General features: G+C 34.6%; 2 protein-coding genes across 3 annotated transcripts; one reads left to right on the forward strand and one right to left on the reverse strand.

Moving 5' to 3' along the window:
- Positions 1 to 732: 732 nt before the first annotated feature.
- On the forward strand, positions 733 to 4,758 carry dnajc19 (DnaJ (Hsp40) homolog, subfamily C, member 19). Its single transcript, XM_059569834.1, has 6 exons — positions 733 to 897; positions 1,353 to 1,404; positions 1,491 to 1,561; positions 1,653 to 1,732; positions 4,442 to 4,512; positions 4,608 to 4,758. The coding sequence occupies exons 1-6, from the start codon at positions 895 to 897 to the stop codon at positions 4,676 to 4,678; spliced, it is 348 nt and encodes a 115-aa protein (XP_059425817.1). The 5' UTR covers positions 733 to 894; the 3' UTR covers positions 4,679 to 4,758.
- A 333-nt stretch (positions 4,759 to 5,091) lies between these two features.
- On the reverse strand, positions 5,092 to 18,067 carry LOC132160121 (RNA-binding protein FXR1). 2 transcript variants are annotated; one of them, XM_059569835.1, is made up of 17 exons: positions 17,963 to 18,067; positions 15,355 to 15,407; positions 15,167 to 15,260; positions 14,733 to 14,804; positions 14,510 to 14,658; positions 13,403 to 13,496; positions 13,199 to 13,315; positions 12,950 to 13,120; positions 12,785 to 12,863; positions 11,692 to 11,801; positions 11,497 to 11,583; positions 11,213 to 11,417; positions 10,704 to 10,910; positions 9,358 to 9,558; positions 8,004 to 8,081; positions 6,813 to 6,898; positions 5,092 to 6,060 (listed from the first exon to the last, which is right to left on the reverse strand). In XM_059569835.1, exons 1-17 carry the CDS (start codon positions 18,011 to 18,013, stop codon positions 5,914 to 5,916), a joined length of 2,001 nt encoding a protein of 666 aa, XP_059425818.1. In that variant the 5' UTR covers positions 18,014 to 18,067; the 3' UTR covers positions 5,092 to 5,913. The 2 variants fall into 2 exon arrangements, with proteins under 2 accessions (XP_059425818.1, XP_059425819.1); XM_059569836.1 differs by lacking the exon at positions 8,004 to 8,081.
- Between the last annotated feature and the right edge of the window lie 1,003 nt (positions 18,068 to 19,070).

The raw sequence follows: 19,070 nt of genomic DNA on the forward strand, positions 1-19,070 counted from the left end.
CGGAATTCGGGTTGTACATAAAGGGACACAAAAAAGTCTTAAAACAAAAAGTCAAAATTATGACCTAAACAATTATGACATATAAAGTCTGAATCATGAGATAATAGTGTAAAAAATATTTTTATTCTCAGTATTTTATCATAGACAACATTGTAATACAGTCTATATATATATAAAATACATAAATTAGGGTAAATTACGTTAGTACAACAAACTTTACCATGATTTATAAATACTTTACAATTATGTTTTCCTTTTTTTTAAACGATAGAAATAGTGATTTTATTTATGTTTGTTTATTTGTTTATTTATTTATAACCTTTGACAAAAAATGTGGCTATTTGCATCAGTGTTGAAAATTAGATTTTTGCAAACAGTAACAGACATGTCAATTTTAGAAATTGAAATATGGCACTCAGTCATAATGTAGTGCTCTATCAGTGAAATATGTTAATATATTTCGTCTCATTAAATTATTTCACTCCTCCAGGTCATATATAAAGTCTAGGCTTACATTATATCACGTTTATATGTTTTATATACGTGTATTTGTTATGTACAGATAGGTTTCTGTTTTCAAACTCAGCTTCTCATTAATAAACGCCATCAGATAGTCATAACACCTCTACTGTTACTATGGATACCTTACACTTCTGCACAGCATCAAACCAAGAAGCTCTAACTTCTACCTTCTTTGCAACTGAAGATTTACGACGTCAGCTCCGGCATCGCAGTCTGTGATTGCGACGTGCTGGCTCGTTTTACGGCAGGTCGCAGTCTGAGGTTCAAAAAGACAGCATAACAACAACACAGACATGAGTCTGACTTTCAGCAGTCAGTGATGAATAAAGTGATGATCATAGACGATCGCAACACAGGATCTTAGCAGAGAAAATGGTAAGTACTCCCTCCTTCACTTTAACACAGTCTGACGTGATTTTATTTCGTTTATTAAGTCCTTTAAATGTAGCATTAACACATGCTAACTGTTAGTGACTTTCAGTCCTGTTACTGATTGACTGTCTCAACTAATCATTCGTGTTTGTAGATATTCGGACATATAAATACATTTTGATATTCGGTCAAAACCTGTTTTTTTATGTTTATTTATATTTCATCTTCACGATATAAAACAAATCCTCAAGTGGAACTTTTGCAATGTGGACATGAGTTAATATTGTCTGCCTCTGTAAATTGTGAGAACTGTGAGATATGATTATGATACATGCAATCAATGCTGTGGATGAGAAATGGTCTGTATGTAAGGGATGTGTGGTTGCATTAAATAATGCAGATTGCCTCTTGATTAATGCAGATTGCACAATCAAGGGTTATTGTTTTGTGTGTTTCAGGCTAGTACCATGGTGGCCGTGGGTCTTACCCTGGCAGCAGCAGGGTTTGCAGGTACAATCCCAGCTAAATATGAGAAATCTGCACAGGAACATTTCCATCCATTGGTTAATGAAGCCTGATTGTTTCCATTTTTACAGGTCGCTACGCAATGCAAGCTATGAAACACATGGAGCCACAAGTGAAACTAGCTCTGGAGGCATCCAAATCGGCACGTTATATTCCTCTTATCATGTAATCCATACATTATATAAAAAAAACTCATACTATTGCATTTTAAGAAATTATGTTATGTGTGACAGGCTTTTGGTAGCGGATACTACAGAGGTGGTTTTGAACCGAAGATAACCAGGAGAGAAGCTTCCCTTATTCTTGGCATCAGGTCTGTTTTCACAAATTATGTATTTGTCAATGAGAAAAAAATATCTTGTTTACACTAACTGCTCATTTTAAGTTTATATATTGGTACAAAATAATACGGGTATTTAAACATATAGTTAATACATTATAATCACTGTGTTCCCAGAGCACAAGTGTTTTAATATATAATGAAATACAGATCATTTATTTTAAAAAATGTAGATCCCTATTCCTGCTTTCCACTCTGTTAATATGTCAATGTCACCTTTATTTATATAGCGCTTTAAACAAAATACATTGCGTCAAAGCAACTGAACAACATTTATTAGGAAAACAGTGTCAATAATGCAAAAATGATAGTTAAAGGCAGTTCATCATTGGATTCAGTTATGTCATCTCTGTTCAGTTAAATAGTGTCTGTGCATTTATTTGCAATCAAGTCAACGAAATATATAGTTTGTTTAACAGAAATGTCCACCCTGTTAGTCTGAATTTAAAGGGATATCTATTAACCCTGACACATCGCAGACCTACAGCTGTTTATTTTACACCAACCTAATTGCTTCCAGTTAGATTCCACCCTGTTACACAACACACAATATATAACAGTGTAGTTGTTGTTCTTTTTCAACCATGATTCTACATTTCATAAATGTAAAAACTTGCTTAATTTTACTTTACATCGTTTACATTTCCACCATGTTAGGTTCCGTCCTGTTACACAACACTCTTAACACTGTGTCTACACTGGACGCAACAGCTAAAGTCTGTCTACACTGGAAATGACAAAGCGACTGTTAAAAATCATTAGAACTTAGTGTCAGTACATCATCATATGTCTAGTGTAAACATACATCCAGTGTAGACAGCATCACTAATTATATTCTATTTCATTTTGTTGTGCCGCACTGCTCACATCCGGCCTAGACACTGTTTAAATTATATTACTGTGAGCTTGATGTTTTTTTTTTTTAACCCTGTTGTTCCACATTAAAAAATCTGCTTAATATATTTTACATCACTTATATTTGCACGTTAGGTTCCATTCTGTTACATAACACTATAATATATATTGGAGTGCAGTTGTTTTTATTGTAATCAGGGAATATTGTAAGTTTCATCCTGTTAAACAATAGTGTATATTACGCTGTAGTTAATTTTAATAACAGTCATTCATTTGTAATCAAGAAATATGTCCAACTATCGAAGTAGAAATTTTGAAACCTGTTATTCCACATTTAATAATTTTTATCTAAAATCAGTTTAAGTTTAATTTATATTATTTACATTTCCACCATGTTAGGTTCCGTCCTGTTACACAACAGTTTATATAACATTGTAGTTGTTTTCAACAACAGCCAATATATCGTTTTCAACCCTGTTATTCCACTTTTTATGATTATTTTCTAAAATACGCATAATCTTAATTTACGTCATGTACATTTCCAATATCTTAAAGAGTAGCTGTTTTTAATAACGGTCATTCATTTATAATCAGGGAAGTCGTGGCCTAAGGGTTAGAGAGTCGGACTCCCAATCGAAAGGTTGTGAGTTCGAGTCCCGGGCCGGCAGGAATTGTGGGTGGGGGGAGTGCATGTACAGTTCTCTCTCCACCTTCAATACCACGACTTAGGTGCCCTTGAGCAAGGCATCGAACCCCCAACTGCTCCCCGGGCGCCACAGCATAAATGGCTGCCCACTGCTCCGGGTGTTTGCTCACAGTGTGTGTGTGTGTTCACTGCTCTGTGTGTGTGCATTTCGGATGGGTTAAATGCAGAGCACAAATTCTGAGTATGGGTCACTATACTTGGCTGAATGTCACTTTACTCACTCACTCACTCATCAGATATGCGCAACTGATGAGGTGGAAATTTGCGTATTCATCCCTGAGGCACCACATTTATAAATTCCCAAAACATTTTCACTGTTAAGTGTTGTTTTAAGTTCCATCCTGTTACACAAAAATGTAGAATATTGTATTATATTTTATAATAACGTAATTTGTAATGTACATCTGACAAACTAGAAATTTGAGTGTTTTTCAACCCTGTTACTTAACATTTAATTTATTTAAAAAAATCTGCTTATTATTACTTTACATCTTAACATTTCCACCAAGGTTAGGTCCACCACTACACAACAGTTTAGAATATATTAGTGTGGTTGTTATTACTAATGCTCATTAAATTGAAATCTGAGAATATGTACAGCTGACAGTTGCGATTTGAGTGTTTGTTTGTTTGTTTTTCAACCCTGTTATACCATTTCTTTTCTAAAATCTGCTTGGCCATTCACATAAAATGCTGTTTTTTTCCCTGTTAATTATAAGAGCATGTTGCAGTTGTTGTCTTTCCTGAACTGTAAAAACATTGACAGCCAATCAGAATCCACCTGATTTAAAGAGATTGAGCATTTAAAGCAGCAGATGACATAAATGCAGCACATTCTTATAATAATGTTATCATGCACTGGTGTGGATACTAATAGTTATCTTTTTTTATAGTTTTTGTTCTTGGTGTGAACAGGCTTTTATTGTTATAGCTGTGGAGTTGTCTTAACTAGTCTCTTAGAACTAGGATAACTGGAACTTTATAGTTATCATCCTTGGTGTGAATGGGCCCTTAATCTGCTTTCTGACTCAGAACCACATTAATAAACCCAATCCAAATTATAGTATATAGGAAGGGACTGTACAGAGTTTGACCCATGTGAATTTCATTCTTTCCTTTAGTCCTACCGCTAACAAAAACAAGATCAGAGAGGCACACAGAAAACTGATGATTTTAAACCATCCTGACCGAGGTGAGACTCAATGTTTCATAAAATGCAAAAGCTTCAAAACTCATCAGGACATGAACTCCTCTGAGCCATCAGTGTTATTTGTGTTTCCTCGGCAGGCGGATCTCCATATCTGGCAGCAAAAATCAACGAGGCTAAAGATTTACTTGATGGACAGATGAAGAAATAGATCGTCATCGAATGTTTGATCGAGCCCTGTCTGATGCACTTGAATTTTTACGTGATCATTAAACACCATCTTTTCATCTAGATCTCATCTCCTTTTGTATGCAAATAAATCAATATACACACCACAGCTAATTGTGCCCCATATTAAATTCAGTAGCTTTTATAACAGTGTGAACAGCAAAAATCACATTTAATCTGAATTCAGTTCCAATGTTTGTTTATTGTTATTATTTGTGAAATGTCATAGAAATTTCTAAAAGACAACTTTTTCAAAGTAATTCCTACACCTACTTTTTTCTTTCCGGTCAAATTCGCCAGTGAAAATTCACCAAATAACGTTAAAAGTGTATTGTTAAAAGTATTCAGGAACCTTGTTTGGACAGAAAAAAAAAAAAAAACAAGAGATGCACCAACTTTGAAAGGCTGGCTGGAAGATCAAATGTTTATTTATGAACTACCTGCATACAAAACATACTGCACATCAAACAACCAGAATGATCTTTTAAAAAAAACCATAAGGACTAACGAACGTAGTTTACAGAACAGAACATCTGGAAATTGATCTTTCAGTAGTCCAAATTTGTAATCTGCGCGCTAAGAATTTCAGGCAGTTTAGTGTTAAAAACCACTGCTTCGTTAATTTTAAATACTGTACATTTAAAAATAAATAAACCAAAAAAAGAAAAAACCTCCTTTAGCGAAACTGTCTCGGTTGCCACCATTACAACAACACAACAGACAAAGGATGAAACCCAATCAATCGTTCAGGAAGTGTTGTACATACAGCATTTAAAATAGACAATTAGCAGACCAGTTTCCAGACTAACATTATTCTAAAGTTCAAGAAATGACTATTCAGTGCAAAACGTCCTCTTTTTCCCATAACCCCTCGTGAAGAAGTGGTTGCATATTAAAACGTAACAAAAAGCAGCTAAGGATGTCTGGGAGTTTTTCCATATTCAGACAAGTAGTTGCTGTTTTTTTTTTTTTTTTCTCGGTTTGTTTGCTCTATAGCCAGCCAACATAATGTTGAAACTATGCTCTGAAGGCACAACATCTGATCAGAAACAGGTGTGACAAGTTTTTTTTTTAAATTGTAATTATCTGTTCCATAGTGAAGGAACTGAAAAGTGCAATCGAGAATGTGGAAGTCTGTATGTCTATCTTTGGCAAGCTTGTACAAGCACTATTGTAAAATCGTAAAGGTTATGAGTTTGGAGAAAGAAACCGAACTGATTAGGAGACTCCATTGACGACGGCTGGCTTGGCTTTGGGCGTCTTCTCGGTGGAGGCTTGTGGCGTTTTGCTCTGATCGTCCACTTTGGTGGGGCCATTGCTCACAGCTTCAGCCGGGCTGTGCTCCGATATGAAGTCCACTTGACCCTGTGGACGACAGAAAACTGGTGCGATTAAAAGCCAAGCTCTTCACTTAGCTTTCATCTAAATACGCCAACTTGACCAATGAGTTTCCATCAATAGTCTAGTTGTTGGTGGTGATTACTGAATAAGTCAATATAACTTTAGAGATGCACCAATATAAAAAAATATATAATCACATTTAAGGCAACATTATAGTAGATAACTGATAAGTGATATTATATAACTAAACCTCTTTGTTTAAATCTAATAAAGCAAATGGTTTGTAGCCTAGTTCTTACTTTTTATATTTTCCATCTCGACCGCTTTTGACAATTTTTTTGTCGTCATTTTAGAGTTTTTTACGTCTATATAGTTTTTATTAATTATTAATTTAGTTTTAGCACATTTCGTTGACAAAATGAAAATGAGAAATTCTCTAAATTTTCACCAAAATTGGTGTAGTTAACTATAATAACCCTGATCACAACATGGTAATGCACTGCACAAAAAATATATAAATATTCATTTTGAAATCTGCTATATAAAAAGAAAAATTATGAATTGTAAAATAGGAGTTAAATAGTATGTCTTTGTAATAATCTCCTGTGAATAAACAAACGATTAAATCGCCCTTATCGTCCATAAAATATATATATATATATATATACAATTTTGTGTGTTTATAGTTATGATTAAACATCGTAAATATTGTGCACCCCTGTTCTTTAATTTAAAACTAATCACAAAGATGTAGAAAAGAAGAAATATGGAGTCACCATGTCCTTTTTGTTCTTCCTCATATCTCTTGGGTTTCTCTGTCTGCTCTCAGATTCAGCTCGTGATATGTAGTCAGCCACAGTAACTGCAAGAGATGTCGGTGATTTCATCAGAAGAAAGAACATTTTGAAAAAATGCATTTTTTATTCTAAAATGAGAGTGAAATATCTCTGCGTGAAGAACAGACCACATGTTAAATACTAATACTGTTCCTCTACAAGAGCTCTCAAATCTAGCCTTTCTTAACTGGCTGCTAAAAAAAACTAAAACAGTGAAGTTTTTGGGGAAAAAAAGCTTTCTCTGTTCAGGGTTTGGAACGACATGTCGGTGAGTAAATTACAGAATCTTTTGAGGTAACATACCTACATGCATTTACTGTACATACTCCATGCAAATTAACACCTACTGCATTAAAATAAATGTTTTATACGCAATTGTGTAAAAAAAAACATTTTAAATCATACATTCCAGATGAACATCACTTTTAGATGTTATTTCACCAAACATAGCAAGGAGATTGTTAAAATAATTCATCTGACATCAGTGGATCAACCGTAATGTTATAAAGCTAGGTGAATGCAGCAGCCCCATTCGCAGGTTTTACATGGTTTACGCCTTGAACTGAACGTAAACAACGTATCCGCGTACGATTGTTTACATATGTGATACTCTCCAAAATAGTGCTATAGGTTGACGCGGATGAGATGAATTGTTGAGTAATTAATGACATAACTTTCATGTCATTTATGCTTTTCACATCGGTCACATCACATTTGGTAAGTCAGCATAGTTTGTCAGTAGCAGATTGAGATGTTAGTATCTTTGTGCAGTTCAACAGATGGCAGTGTGGTAGTGGCCTGAGTCTGTTGAATAGTGATTTAATGCTGCACTGTCACTTAGTTGATGAGACTCAATGCTATAAAGTAAATAATGTCCTCGTCTTTTACTCTCAGTATAATATACAATAAGAATATCGGCCATTATCGGTATCGGTATCGGGCCCCAAAACCCATATCGGTCGGGCTGTACCTATAACTTTCTTTATTTGCCTCAGGCTGTTGATATCTGGCACGTTTGACTGATCATGTGGGTTTAGTTTGAAGTCTTGATGTTATTCCAGGTGATCAGTGCCATGCAGTTTGGACTAACACTCACATGAACACAAACCCAGTGTTAATTCATACCGGTACCTGGCTGCCTCTCCTCAGGAGGCCGGAAACGGCGTCGGCGGCTACGATTGCGCCGCTGTGGTTTAGCTTCAGCATCATCTACAAAAGACCGTTGGAAAGCCTGACCTTAGACACTGACAGCCGTTTTGGAAAAAGCCATTCGAGCTGGTCGCAGTTTGTGGAATTTCTCTCAATGTTAAGTAAAAAATCTAAAGATCTATGAAAATATTTATATGCAACTATATATTAGGGCTGGGCAATTTTTCAGATTTTATCAAATTAATGTAAATGAATGTAATGTTTTGCTACAATAATTGTTTTTTTTTAATCAAGGAATCGCGATTTTGAAGAGAAATATTACCAAACGTTAGAATTAGACACTTTCATAATAGTCCAATGATAACCATAAAGAGAAAAGCATGATCCGACCGCATGTCAGCGCACATGATTAGCCGCTCACGTGTGAAGCACTCGTACAGCTAGGTGCCATTCACACAGAATACGCTTTTGTGTTGATAAAGATGAAACGCAGGTGTAGGAAAAACATGCAACTGTTTTAACTTGAGTGCAGTGTTTTTAGAAAGGCGTTTGATGCTGCAATAGATGCGAGCGCAACAGTCAAACATGTCCCTGTTTACACAGAAAAAAACAATGGAAAAATAAAACCCTTAAAGAACTACTACTTTAAGTCTCATATTTTATGTTTGCATCATGGTGACGGGCTGGAAACTGCTGTTCATTGGTTTTACCGAACATTTATAGCTATTAAAAGTCTACTGGTGTTCATACCTACAGTCATTTTGAATTTGAATTAGATTTTTTTAAGCATTTTCCTTGTATTAATTCTAAACATATAATATGTATAAGACAAGTTAATAAGACAAGATGTAGTTGTAGTTCATTCATCTTTTCTGCAAAGACACTTAAATGATTTGTTTAACATTTAAATCATGTTGACAACTTCATGTGTGCTGCACTTGGAACAGAATTTTGTTTAACTAGAGGGTTAATAAAGAATAGTTACATTTTCAAGTTGAATAGTTAAAAATCGTTAAAACGTTTTTTTTTTTTAGAATCGGTCAAACGTTCTGAAATTTTGACATATAGCCCAGCCCTATATTTTGTGCATTCACTGTAAAAATAATTATTTTCTTTTTTTATTATTATACTATTTGATGAATATAAAGTCACTTGTGTTGTGATGAGAGGAGAGTATGTGTTCCTGCAGAATATTCTACCTCTTCGCTGTTGACACTATTTAAGTAGATTGTTCATTTTTTCTGTAATATTTATAATTTGATGATTTTAAAAAAACCTGAAACAGCTACAATCTGTGTACTGTATCAGTTTCTAGAGTGAGAGTCCTGCAGCTCACCGAGGCCGTTCTCGCTGAGGGAGGTGTTGTCGGACTCGCTCATGCCGTCCATGACTGTGCTGTCTTCATCTGTGCGGCGACGACGGGAGCGTCTGCGACGATTGGTGTTCATCTGGGAGTCACTGGCATCCGTGTCTGCCGTCTGATCCGTCTCGGTGTTGTCCAGCAGACTGTACGGGTTTATATCTGGATCCTTCAGGACTGACATGAAAGACAAGAACTAAAATAAGTATTTACTGGGCAATGCAACACGCAAGGAAAAAAAATTATAATAATACAGAGCAACTAGAAAAAAATTTTTTTTAAGTGCTTGCCTGTGTAAAACTTTTATATATTTCGTAAATGTGGTTTTAAAATACAGAAGTGATCAAATACTAAATACATTTCATTTTGATGAAATTATTTTATTTGACAGAAATGCCTACATATAAAATACTGCTTTGAAACAATGAAATATATGATATACTCATCCAATATAAAAAGACAAATGTAATCATTACAGAGCCTCATACATCACGTTGGAGAAATAAAACACAAGGTTATCGTGGCTATAAATTAAGAATTTGTTCTCTCAACTTATCAATATCTAGAAACATTTTATATTAGCATGTTTCTTCAAGTTTGTTAAATTGTTACCACAACATAACTTGTTCCCTCTTTTTAGGAAAATCATGGCCATGTTGTACTATTTTTAGAGCCACAATTTAACTAAAACGAGGGAATACATTTTTAAATAATGGCCATAATTCTCCATAAAACATTAATATAGCGACTTATTTCTCTGATGCCAAAAATGCAGATGTCAAGTCTTTTAATACAACCCTGTGAAACATTTGTATTTTTTACCTTAAAGAAAATATATTGCTATAATACAGTAAATACTATAGTGAAATAGTACAGTCTCAATTTTTTTTTTTTAAACATGAAGAAATATCACACAATTTTTTTTCATTCATGTTTTAATTTAAACACTAAACCTTTCTTGCGCTATAAAACAGCCAAAGATTTACAAATTCATTTGATTACCACTGATTTCGATGATCCATCTGTATTGACTTGTGAAGCAGAATTTAAAGAAATAAAACAATTCAATATCTCAAACAATTTAAAGTTTCATATTGCATTTAAATCAGTAAATTATTCAATTGTTTAAATATATCCTTTGATTAGACATGGTCTCTGATTGTCAGAATTTAACAAAACCATTAAAATAGAGTGCAGAAAGAATAAACAGAGACCGCAGGACTTTGGAGGAAACTAGCATGGAATCTGGGACAAAATAAAACAGATTTCATAACCCGTGAATAAACCGTGTTCCTGATAAGGGCTGAAGGGAGCCAGGATACCTGAGCTAATAGAGCCTCTTCCTGAGCCGCGTCCTCTGCCCCCGGGTCCTCCGCGTCCCCGTCCACGGCCCTCTCCCGGTCTCCTCCTGCTGTCCCTCTGCTGTCTGGGGTTACGCTCGGGCTCCTCTCCTGCCATGGACCAGTCGCTCAGCTCTTCCTTGCGCTCAGAGTCAGTCTCCGAGGCGTACGAGTGCTCGGAGTTAGTGCCTGCGCAGGAATAATGTTTCATATACATTAGTGGTCAACCGATATATCGGCCGATATTTTAGCCTACATTTTTTAATTATCGGCAAAATACTTTATCCTGATTGACTGATATGTCATAAACGGATGTGTCATAATGTGGATTTTGGGATTGCAAATTGTATTTTTAATTGTATTTTGCATGTGGATCTTGTCACAAATTATGCATGCACATTTGGAAAACCCAAAGAACAGTTTGCAATATATATTTTTTATTATTCTCAGAGATTCACCCTAAGTGAGAGATCTGAGACCAGAAGCCCTACCATAGCCGGACGTGTACCCGGGCCCCCGGCGGCCGCGGCCCCTGTTGGTGTAGGAGCGGTTGATGTGGGTGGTGGATGTGCTCTCTTCAGTGGCGTAGCTCTTGTCCTTATCGGCGGGTCGGTTTGGGACGGGCCTGTAGCCCACCCCGATCTGACGCAGCTGCTCGTCAATCTGCAGGCGCTCCAGCCGCAGCTGTTCCACCTCCTGTGCAACACAAACAAGCGATTGAGTTTCTCAAACACATCGGCCACCTTCCAGCACCACGGCTGATACTGATACTCACGTTTAGGTAAGCAATATGGTACTCCAGTAGGACCTGTACATTGCTGATACTCTCCTTTGTACCAACAAATGTAAATGGCACCATTCCCTATTAAACAAAAAAGAATAAAATGCATTATTGGATGTGTGTGTGTGTAAATATATATATATATATATATATATATAATTTTATTTGTGCTAATTTCAGGTGTCTTACGTCCTGCCGAGGGAGTTTGTTGTCATTGTCGCCTTCGATGCGCACTCTCACCGCGCCAGATTTATCCACTATCTCCTGGATAACCTTGCCATTTTTTCCGATAACCTTCCCTAGAAAGAGAAAATGTGACAAATGATATGTTAACACCATTTTGTCGGGTAAAGTCAATTGGATATTAAAAATGTAATCCAAACATTATTTTAATGCTTTTGTGTAAATATTTACAGTCTCTAACAAAATTCCCGCCTCATATTGTAACTTTTGCGAATTAACTCCTGTTGCAAATAAAATTAATTTAGACAATTTAAATTAGACATAAAATTAAACTTATTTTTAGAAATGTAAACTTTAAAATAGACTTAAATTAGGATTCTGCTTTGGCAACTAACTGAAATAGGTTTGCTCAAATATTCATTCAAATATTCAAATATTATAATATAAACTGATAATATAAAAATAAATTATTGCCTAAAGAAACAAAAATCTAAAACAATAATAATATGTATTATAATAATAATAATAATAATAAACAGCTGTCAAGTTTTAGTTTTTTTTTTAACCCTGTTGCACTAAAATGTTGTCACTCTTCAAAAAAAAATAAAAAATAAAATAAAATGTCATAAAAATAAAGCTGCAATAAAGCAAAATATAAATATCATGCGAAAAACTTTTAAAAACATTTAAAAAAAAATAATTTGAAGTAACTAAACCTTAAATAAAAACAAATTAATGCAAAAAATAAAAACAACAGAAATAATAATAAATATAATTATTAAGTAAATAAATATAATATGAAAGACTTCACTAATAAAAAATATAAATAAATAAGAATAAAAATGAAAAGTAGAAATTTAGCATTGGCAACTAACTGAAATAGGTTTGTTGGAATATTAAAATGACTTAACTTGAAATAAAAATTAATTTATGCCCCCTCCCCCCCAAAAAACATAAATGTGCTTAAATAAATAAAACTCAAATTAAAATGAAAACTGAAATATAAGATAAAAGCTAACTGAAAGTAAATAATGCTAAAATAAGCTAAACCTTTACATTTGACTTTATACAATCTGTTTCTAAATGAATAAATACATACCAACAAGATTGCGAGGAATCTGCACCGAATCTTCCAGAAACTCCAGATAATTCCTTGCTTTCTGCACGGCCTCAGCACTCTGCAATGAACATTGGAGAACAAACGGTATCAGTAAACAGAGAAGCTGTATAATGTAACATCAGTGTGCACAGGAAGCGGTCGCACCTCTCCGTACACCCGGAAGGTCCCTGTGTCCTCGTCCAGCTCGATGGCGGTGACTCCAGGCACCTTTCGGGCCTGCTGAATGTTACTGCCGTGGCTTCCGATGGCCAGACCCATGAGGTCCTCTCTCACAGTGAACTCGTCCTGAAACGCCGAGGCCAGCTGCTTTGTACTCTACAAACAGAGGTTTTCACTTGGTTAATACTCTGTGAGCTGCACACGTCCCACTTTAACACTAAAGAGCTGACTCACCTCCAGATGTTTGGTGGCCTCCTGGTTCCTGGACATGAGCAGGAGTTTGGTGCGGATGCTGCGTAAGTGCATGTCACTCAGCAGAGAGACGCGCTTGACGGTGGATTCGTTCATGGACTGGTGGTGTTGGGGAACATCATGTTGATCAAGACTTGGTCATGTGTAAACCTACTCTCAGAAGAGCCGAGGTTAACTGGGACTCACCAGTACAGTCAGCTCACTCTGCTCCGGGCTGTAAACGATCCGAATGGCTCCGACCGCCTTTTTGAAATCCTTGTGGGCTTGTTCGTTCTCACATCTAACATGGGCAAAGAAGAAATGAGCTCATGGTTTAATGAACACAAATGTATTTTATTTTTTTGCAATAGATAATTATGCACATTTCACACCCAAATTAGCAATTGTTTTTAAGACATTTAGTTTCTTGCTCATTCTTGGTGGTGATACTCATTACTGCAACATTAGAGTCATTTTTTTTTTTTTTTTGTGATGTTAAGTGTGGATCAGGAAATGATCTCACTGCTGAGGTCATCAGGAAATGACCTCAACCACAAGGCTATGGCTCAAATAGCCATTTGTTAATGGACGCAAGTAGAAAATCATACAAAAAAAGTACAAAATATTATAATAAGAAAAATGCTTCTAAGAAATCCTTTTTTTTCAATTTATCATCTAATACATTTATGATCAAATCCTTTTTAAATGTGTGAAATTGTGAGTAAATTATACTTGTGTGTGTGTTTTTAAATATAAAAATATGGAACAGTTCATAAAATACAGAAAACAATTACATGTATATATATATATGATCAGTACAATATATATATATATATTTTTTTATTAACTTTTTTTAGAAAGACTTGAAAACAACTGGAAAAAAAACTAAGACTTAAGTACAAATAAATTTCACCTTCAAATATATTTCTTTATGAAGTTTTTATATTAAAAAATATTTGCCATTACTTATTTATTTGTAATATATCGTATTACCTTAAAAACAAAGTAAACCAAAATAGCCGCTAATCCAAAACATCAATAAAAACAGAATTTAAATAAATTAACTAAAAACACCAAATACAAGTGCCAGCTTCTATTCGGTTTAGATATTAATAGAGAAGCAGTTATTTATTTTCATTGCCATGTCAGCATCCAAGGCTATCCTCATGACAAGAACTGAGTTTTTGTTTAGATATTATATAAATACAACATATAAATATGTTATACCATATCATATACATGTAAATGGTAAACATTACCATCCCAGGATGCACCTCATTAAGCATGATTTACCATACTGAGGCCTGTACTCACGCTGCTCTGAGATCATCTGGCACAGGAACGCTGCACTTAAAGAATGTGTTCTCCGTCACAGCTTTATTGCGGTTGACCGGGCGAAGACGCTCGAACGTTACGATCTCGTTGTAGGTTGCGTCACATGCCGCGTACTCGATAACATAGAACTGCAGGAAACAAAAGTGAAAGTGAACTCGGAGCTCTTCTGAAGAAATAGAAAGTTTAGGTGCATCACACTCACGTCTCCTTTCATCATGCGCACTTTAGCCAGCCACCAGCCGCAGGGCTCCTGCTCGTTAGCTCGCGACAAAATCTGAACACAGAGCTACGTTTAGAGCTTCTAGCAGTAGTAGCATATTGTTGTTTAATGCCACGGCAGCATCTTAGGCTATTTTAATGGCAAAAACAAATGAAAAAAATACAAGTACAACAAATACAATAAAAACTTTTTCTTCTTTATATTAAGACTTTTTCTTGCGAAATTACACTAAGAAACTCTTTAAGTGAGTTCACTTTATTAAAACAAGCTTCTAGCTGGGAAAGGCTGTGTAATACTCCTAATATATAGGTATATTTCACTTCACCCCCACGTCAGCATCTTAGGCTATTTTCATGTATACAAGTACAAGTATAATACAAGTATAACAAATACAATAAAAGGCATATTCACTGCACCTCCACTTCTTCTCCTTCGGTGATCTCTTTCTTGCCGTCAGCGGGAGGTGGTAAGCGCACATCGCTGAAGGGAACTTGTCTTTCAGGTTGCCAGCTGAGAAAATCAATTTGATATAATGATGCTCGTCAACCAAAGCTCATTTCAAAAGCATTCGTGTCATGATTGGAAACTATTAGCTTCTACTCACTTATTTTCGAACGAAACGGAGAGTGAGTCGTCGTGCACGTCTTTGACAAAGCCCTGGAATAACGAGATGCAGTATTAGTTATTGAAATTAATGTAAACAAGTACGTCAACTGATAAAATGATTTGTTAAAAAAAAAGGACGTTTTGGTAAAAAGGGAATACACCGATGCTATCGTTATTATACAAGTTGCGAATTTGATGCATTATCATCGTTAACTAAAACTATTATGATTCCCGCGAATCTAAATAACGCTGAAATTGAATAAAACTATCAATGTTAGTCATAAAAATAATAAACACATTAATAGAAGCTTCATCAAGTGTGAGTGAGATTGCAAAATTTTCTAAATTTACTAATTTACTCTAAATACTAGGCTTGTCGCTACAATCAATATATCAACTTATCACGCAATATATGTACATGATCTCAATAATTTTTGGTGACAAAATATATCGCCTTTTATATTTACTTAAAAATTAGTCACCATGTTATTTTACATTCCTTTTGCAGCTTATTGTGTATAAAGTGGCGTAGTCATGAGGTGCTAGTTCAAATTTTTAAAATGCTTCTACAAAGTTTCTATCTGCAGATAGAATCTGCAAAAAAAAAATAATAATAAGTTCTTTGTGCATTGTTCTTTTTTTGTACTTTGCAGTTCTTGTTAGAAAATGTTTATTTACTATTTAATCAAGATTTTAAGGCATCTAATAATTTGATACTTAATTTCCATGATCAAAATATTCTTACAAATTTAAAGTTTGTTGTCATTTGGAAGTGTGTAGGCCTTCTTGCATTATTTGGCTGTTACATTATGATTTTATATTCAGTGGCACATAATCGTCTTTTGATATTATTGTAAAAAAAAAAATTACAATAATATCGCTCAGCGCAATTATTTCTGGGGTTATATATCGCACATCAAATCGTGACAGGCCTAAATACTACATTTTCTGTGAAAACAGTGTTAGCTAAAACTATAAAAACATTTTTGTTAATTGAAATAAACAAAACTGAATGAAAATTATAGAAAAAGTTTAGTTTGAAATTAATCTTACAAAACTATACTGAAAGCCGATTCAAAATATCAATAAAAGCAATGATAGTATTTAAATAATACTAAAATAACCAAAAGTTACGAGATTAAAATGATTAAGCGCCACCGCCACAAGTCAAATTAAAGAAAAAAAAACGTAATTTAGAAAAACCATTACTGGTGTGCATCTTGAGACAAAAAAAAAGATCAATCAATGCACGTTTCTTTCTTGTGAAACAGCTCAGATTTACAATTTAATCTAGAACTAGGCTTAATGAAACTGGGGAATAGTATAAAATAAAACTTTAAAAACAATTATATAAAATACTAACACTGTAGTCTTCTCTATCAATATTGTTTTCCCAGCCAAATGCACACAATAATAAACATATAGATTGACAATTATGAGCCAGCTTTTTTAAATGAATCCTTCAATAATATTAGTTTCAGCCATATTCGTCAGCTGAAACGCAATTGGTTTCATTTTTTTGTTTTGTTCAGTGCGCGCAATGGAATATGAAATAAAATAAATAAATAAACTGATATTTCAATACTAGGTGGTCAACTCTGACTCTCAATGGCAACTGGCTCCAAAATGGAAGCTGGTATCTCCTAAACCTGATCTCAAAATAGACCGGTGTTAAAATATCTGCTGCGCTGAATGACAGCTGCAGATGGAAAGTGAACAGCTGACGTGCCTCAGATGGAGATGGAATAATAACTTCAATTAGACTTTCCAACAGGCACTTGTGTTTATTAATATATAGCCCACTCTCTGTGTAGAAAGCTATACATTCATGCATGATGTGTAAAGTAAAGCAAACTACAGACACTTGGAAATTACTTGAGAGAAACCAAATCTGGTCTGTGAATACAAGATCTGATCATTTCTGACCACACCTTAAATTATGAATATGTGCTTCCTGGCATCGTTTTAGCTCAAACGAAACCACATACCAGTATCACTTGTTCAACTAAACAGCTTGTTTTAATCATAAATGGTTCGTAGTAGGAAATAGGTTATTATAAGCTTCACTATAGCCTAATGTAAGTAAAACCAACGAATATGACCCATAGCATGTTTGTAATGAACAACAAAGCACAAATACTGTTTTTTTATTCTAGCGTTGGAGAATTATTCGCTTTTATCTGAACATTAATTGCGGTTCTGTTCAAATAAATCATTGAAAAACGACAAAAGCGAACGAACCTGACTGAATAATAACATATAAATTACAACTTAACATTAGCAGATAAACAAACTGAAACCAAAAGTCAACTATTATGACCTTGAAACTCGTTTTCTCGTAATTCAAACCACTTTTGTATTTCTAGTTGAGGTTATATAAACATTAGCACTGAATGAAGTCATGTTTTTGTATTTAAATATTATTCCCACACAGCAGCTAACCGGCTAACGGCTAACAGCCACAGAGTCGAGCACTATTTAAACGCGTCAAAGTACATGATTTGGCTAATTTTTTATGTTTTGTTGAAGGTTTTATCATCCTTGCTTTCTTAAGAGACACGTGCGTGTGTATAGTAAAACGGAATTAAGTAAAATTGTGTAGTTACCTTATAATAAGCTCCATTGGAGCCACGGACCTCCACCGTCAGTTCCTCCATGTTGAGCGCGGAGAGGATGCTGGGTAAAGTTCTAGAACTTTACAGGGCACAGCAGTGAACCCTGAGGGACTCCTTCATACTACATACAGTACTTCAGCCTGAGATGATATAAAGTATTGACAGATGAAGTATAAACAAACAGTACTAAGTAGTTCAGTACTTCCTTAACTCAAGTATAATTAGTTCTGTTGACTCTTAGTTTCACTACATTTTGAAATTGGTTCAAACTGCCTAAATGATTAATTTGATTTGTTTTGTGAATCACAAATCTGAATCAATGTAGAGTTATGGGTAATCGAACAAAATACACTAATTTAAACTATAGCCTGTGTTTTGGATATAAATTAATTTGATAATTTTTGTTATTATTTTCTTTTTTTAACAGCTTAAATGTTATGGTCATTGTGAAAGTCATATTAAGTTTGTAATTTTCATTGAACATAAGAAAACACTTCATTATTTGTAATATTTATCAGATACAGTGTGTTAATAGGCTACAGTTGAAATCTACAATTTTAAAACTTGTTAATCAGTGACTAGAAAGTATATGATAACACTTTTCAAATTAATTTAATCTGAGAGAGCTAAATTAACACTCACATTTCTTTAAACATATACTGCAAAGTTTATAAGTAGCACATGCATTAAAAGAAAAATAAAGTATTAACAGTATAACAAATTTTTTTTTTAAGGGGTCATATGATGTGATTTAAATTTTTCCTTTCTCTTTGGAGTGTTACAAGCTCTTGGTGCATAAAGAAGATCTGTAAAGTAGCAAAGACTAAAGTCTCAAATCAAATAAAATAAAAAGTTAAGACTTGTCCAAATTTCTACGTCACTATGTGGAAAGATTTGCATAATGCTGCCAAGATGTTCACACAAAGAAAGAAAGCGTAACTTTTATTCTCACTGTTGCCGCTGTCGCCATGTTGTTCAGATGCTGTGTGTTTCATTGTTAAAGCGAAACTACTTTGTTTGGCCTTCCAATAGAGAATGTTATCCACCTGGTCACGCCTAGAGCTGATCTGTGCTGTGGATCGCCAGATTGGCTTTCACC

Source organism: Carassius carassius, chromosome 16 (assembly GCF_963082965.1).
Source record: "Carassius carassius chromosome 16, fCarCar2.1, whole genome shotgun sequence".
Lineage (NCBI taxonomy): Eukaryota > Metazoa > Chordata > Actinopteri > Cypriniformes > Cyprinidae > Carassius > Carassius carassius.

Coding starts and splice junctions, on each gene's coding strand:
- LOC132160121 (XM_059569835.1), bottom strand. CDS start 18,013: ATGGAGGAACTGACGGTGGAGGTCCGTGGCTCCAATGGAGCTTATTAT. Junction 15,408..17,962: donor CCAATGGAGCTTATTATAAG/GTAACTACACAA, acceptor TCGTTATTCCAG/GGCTTTGTCAAAGACGTGCA. Junction 12,864..12,949: donor CCTTCCGGGTGTACGGAGAG/GTGCGACCGCTT, acceptor TGTTCATTGCAG/AGTGCTGAGGCCGTGCAGAA.
- dnajc19 (XM_059569834.1), top strand. Junction 1,405..1,490: donor GGCAGCAGCAGGGTTTGCAG/GTACAATCCCAG, acceptor CCATTTTTACAG/GTCGCTACGCAATGCAAGCT. Junction 4,513..4,607: donor TTTAAACCATCCTGACCGAG/GTGAGACTCAAT, acceptor TTTCCTCGGCAG/GCGGATCTCCATATCTGGCA.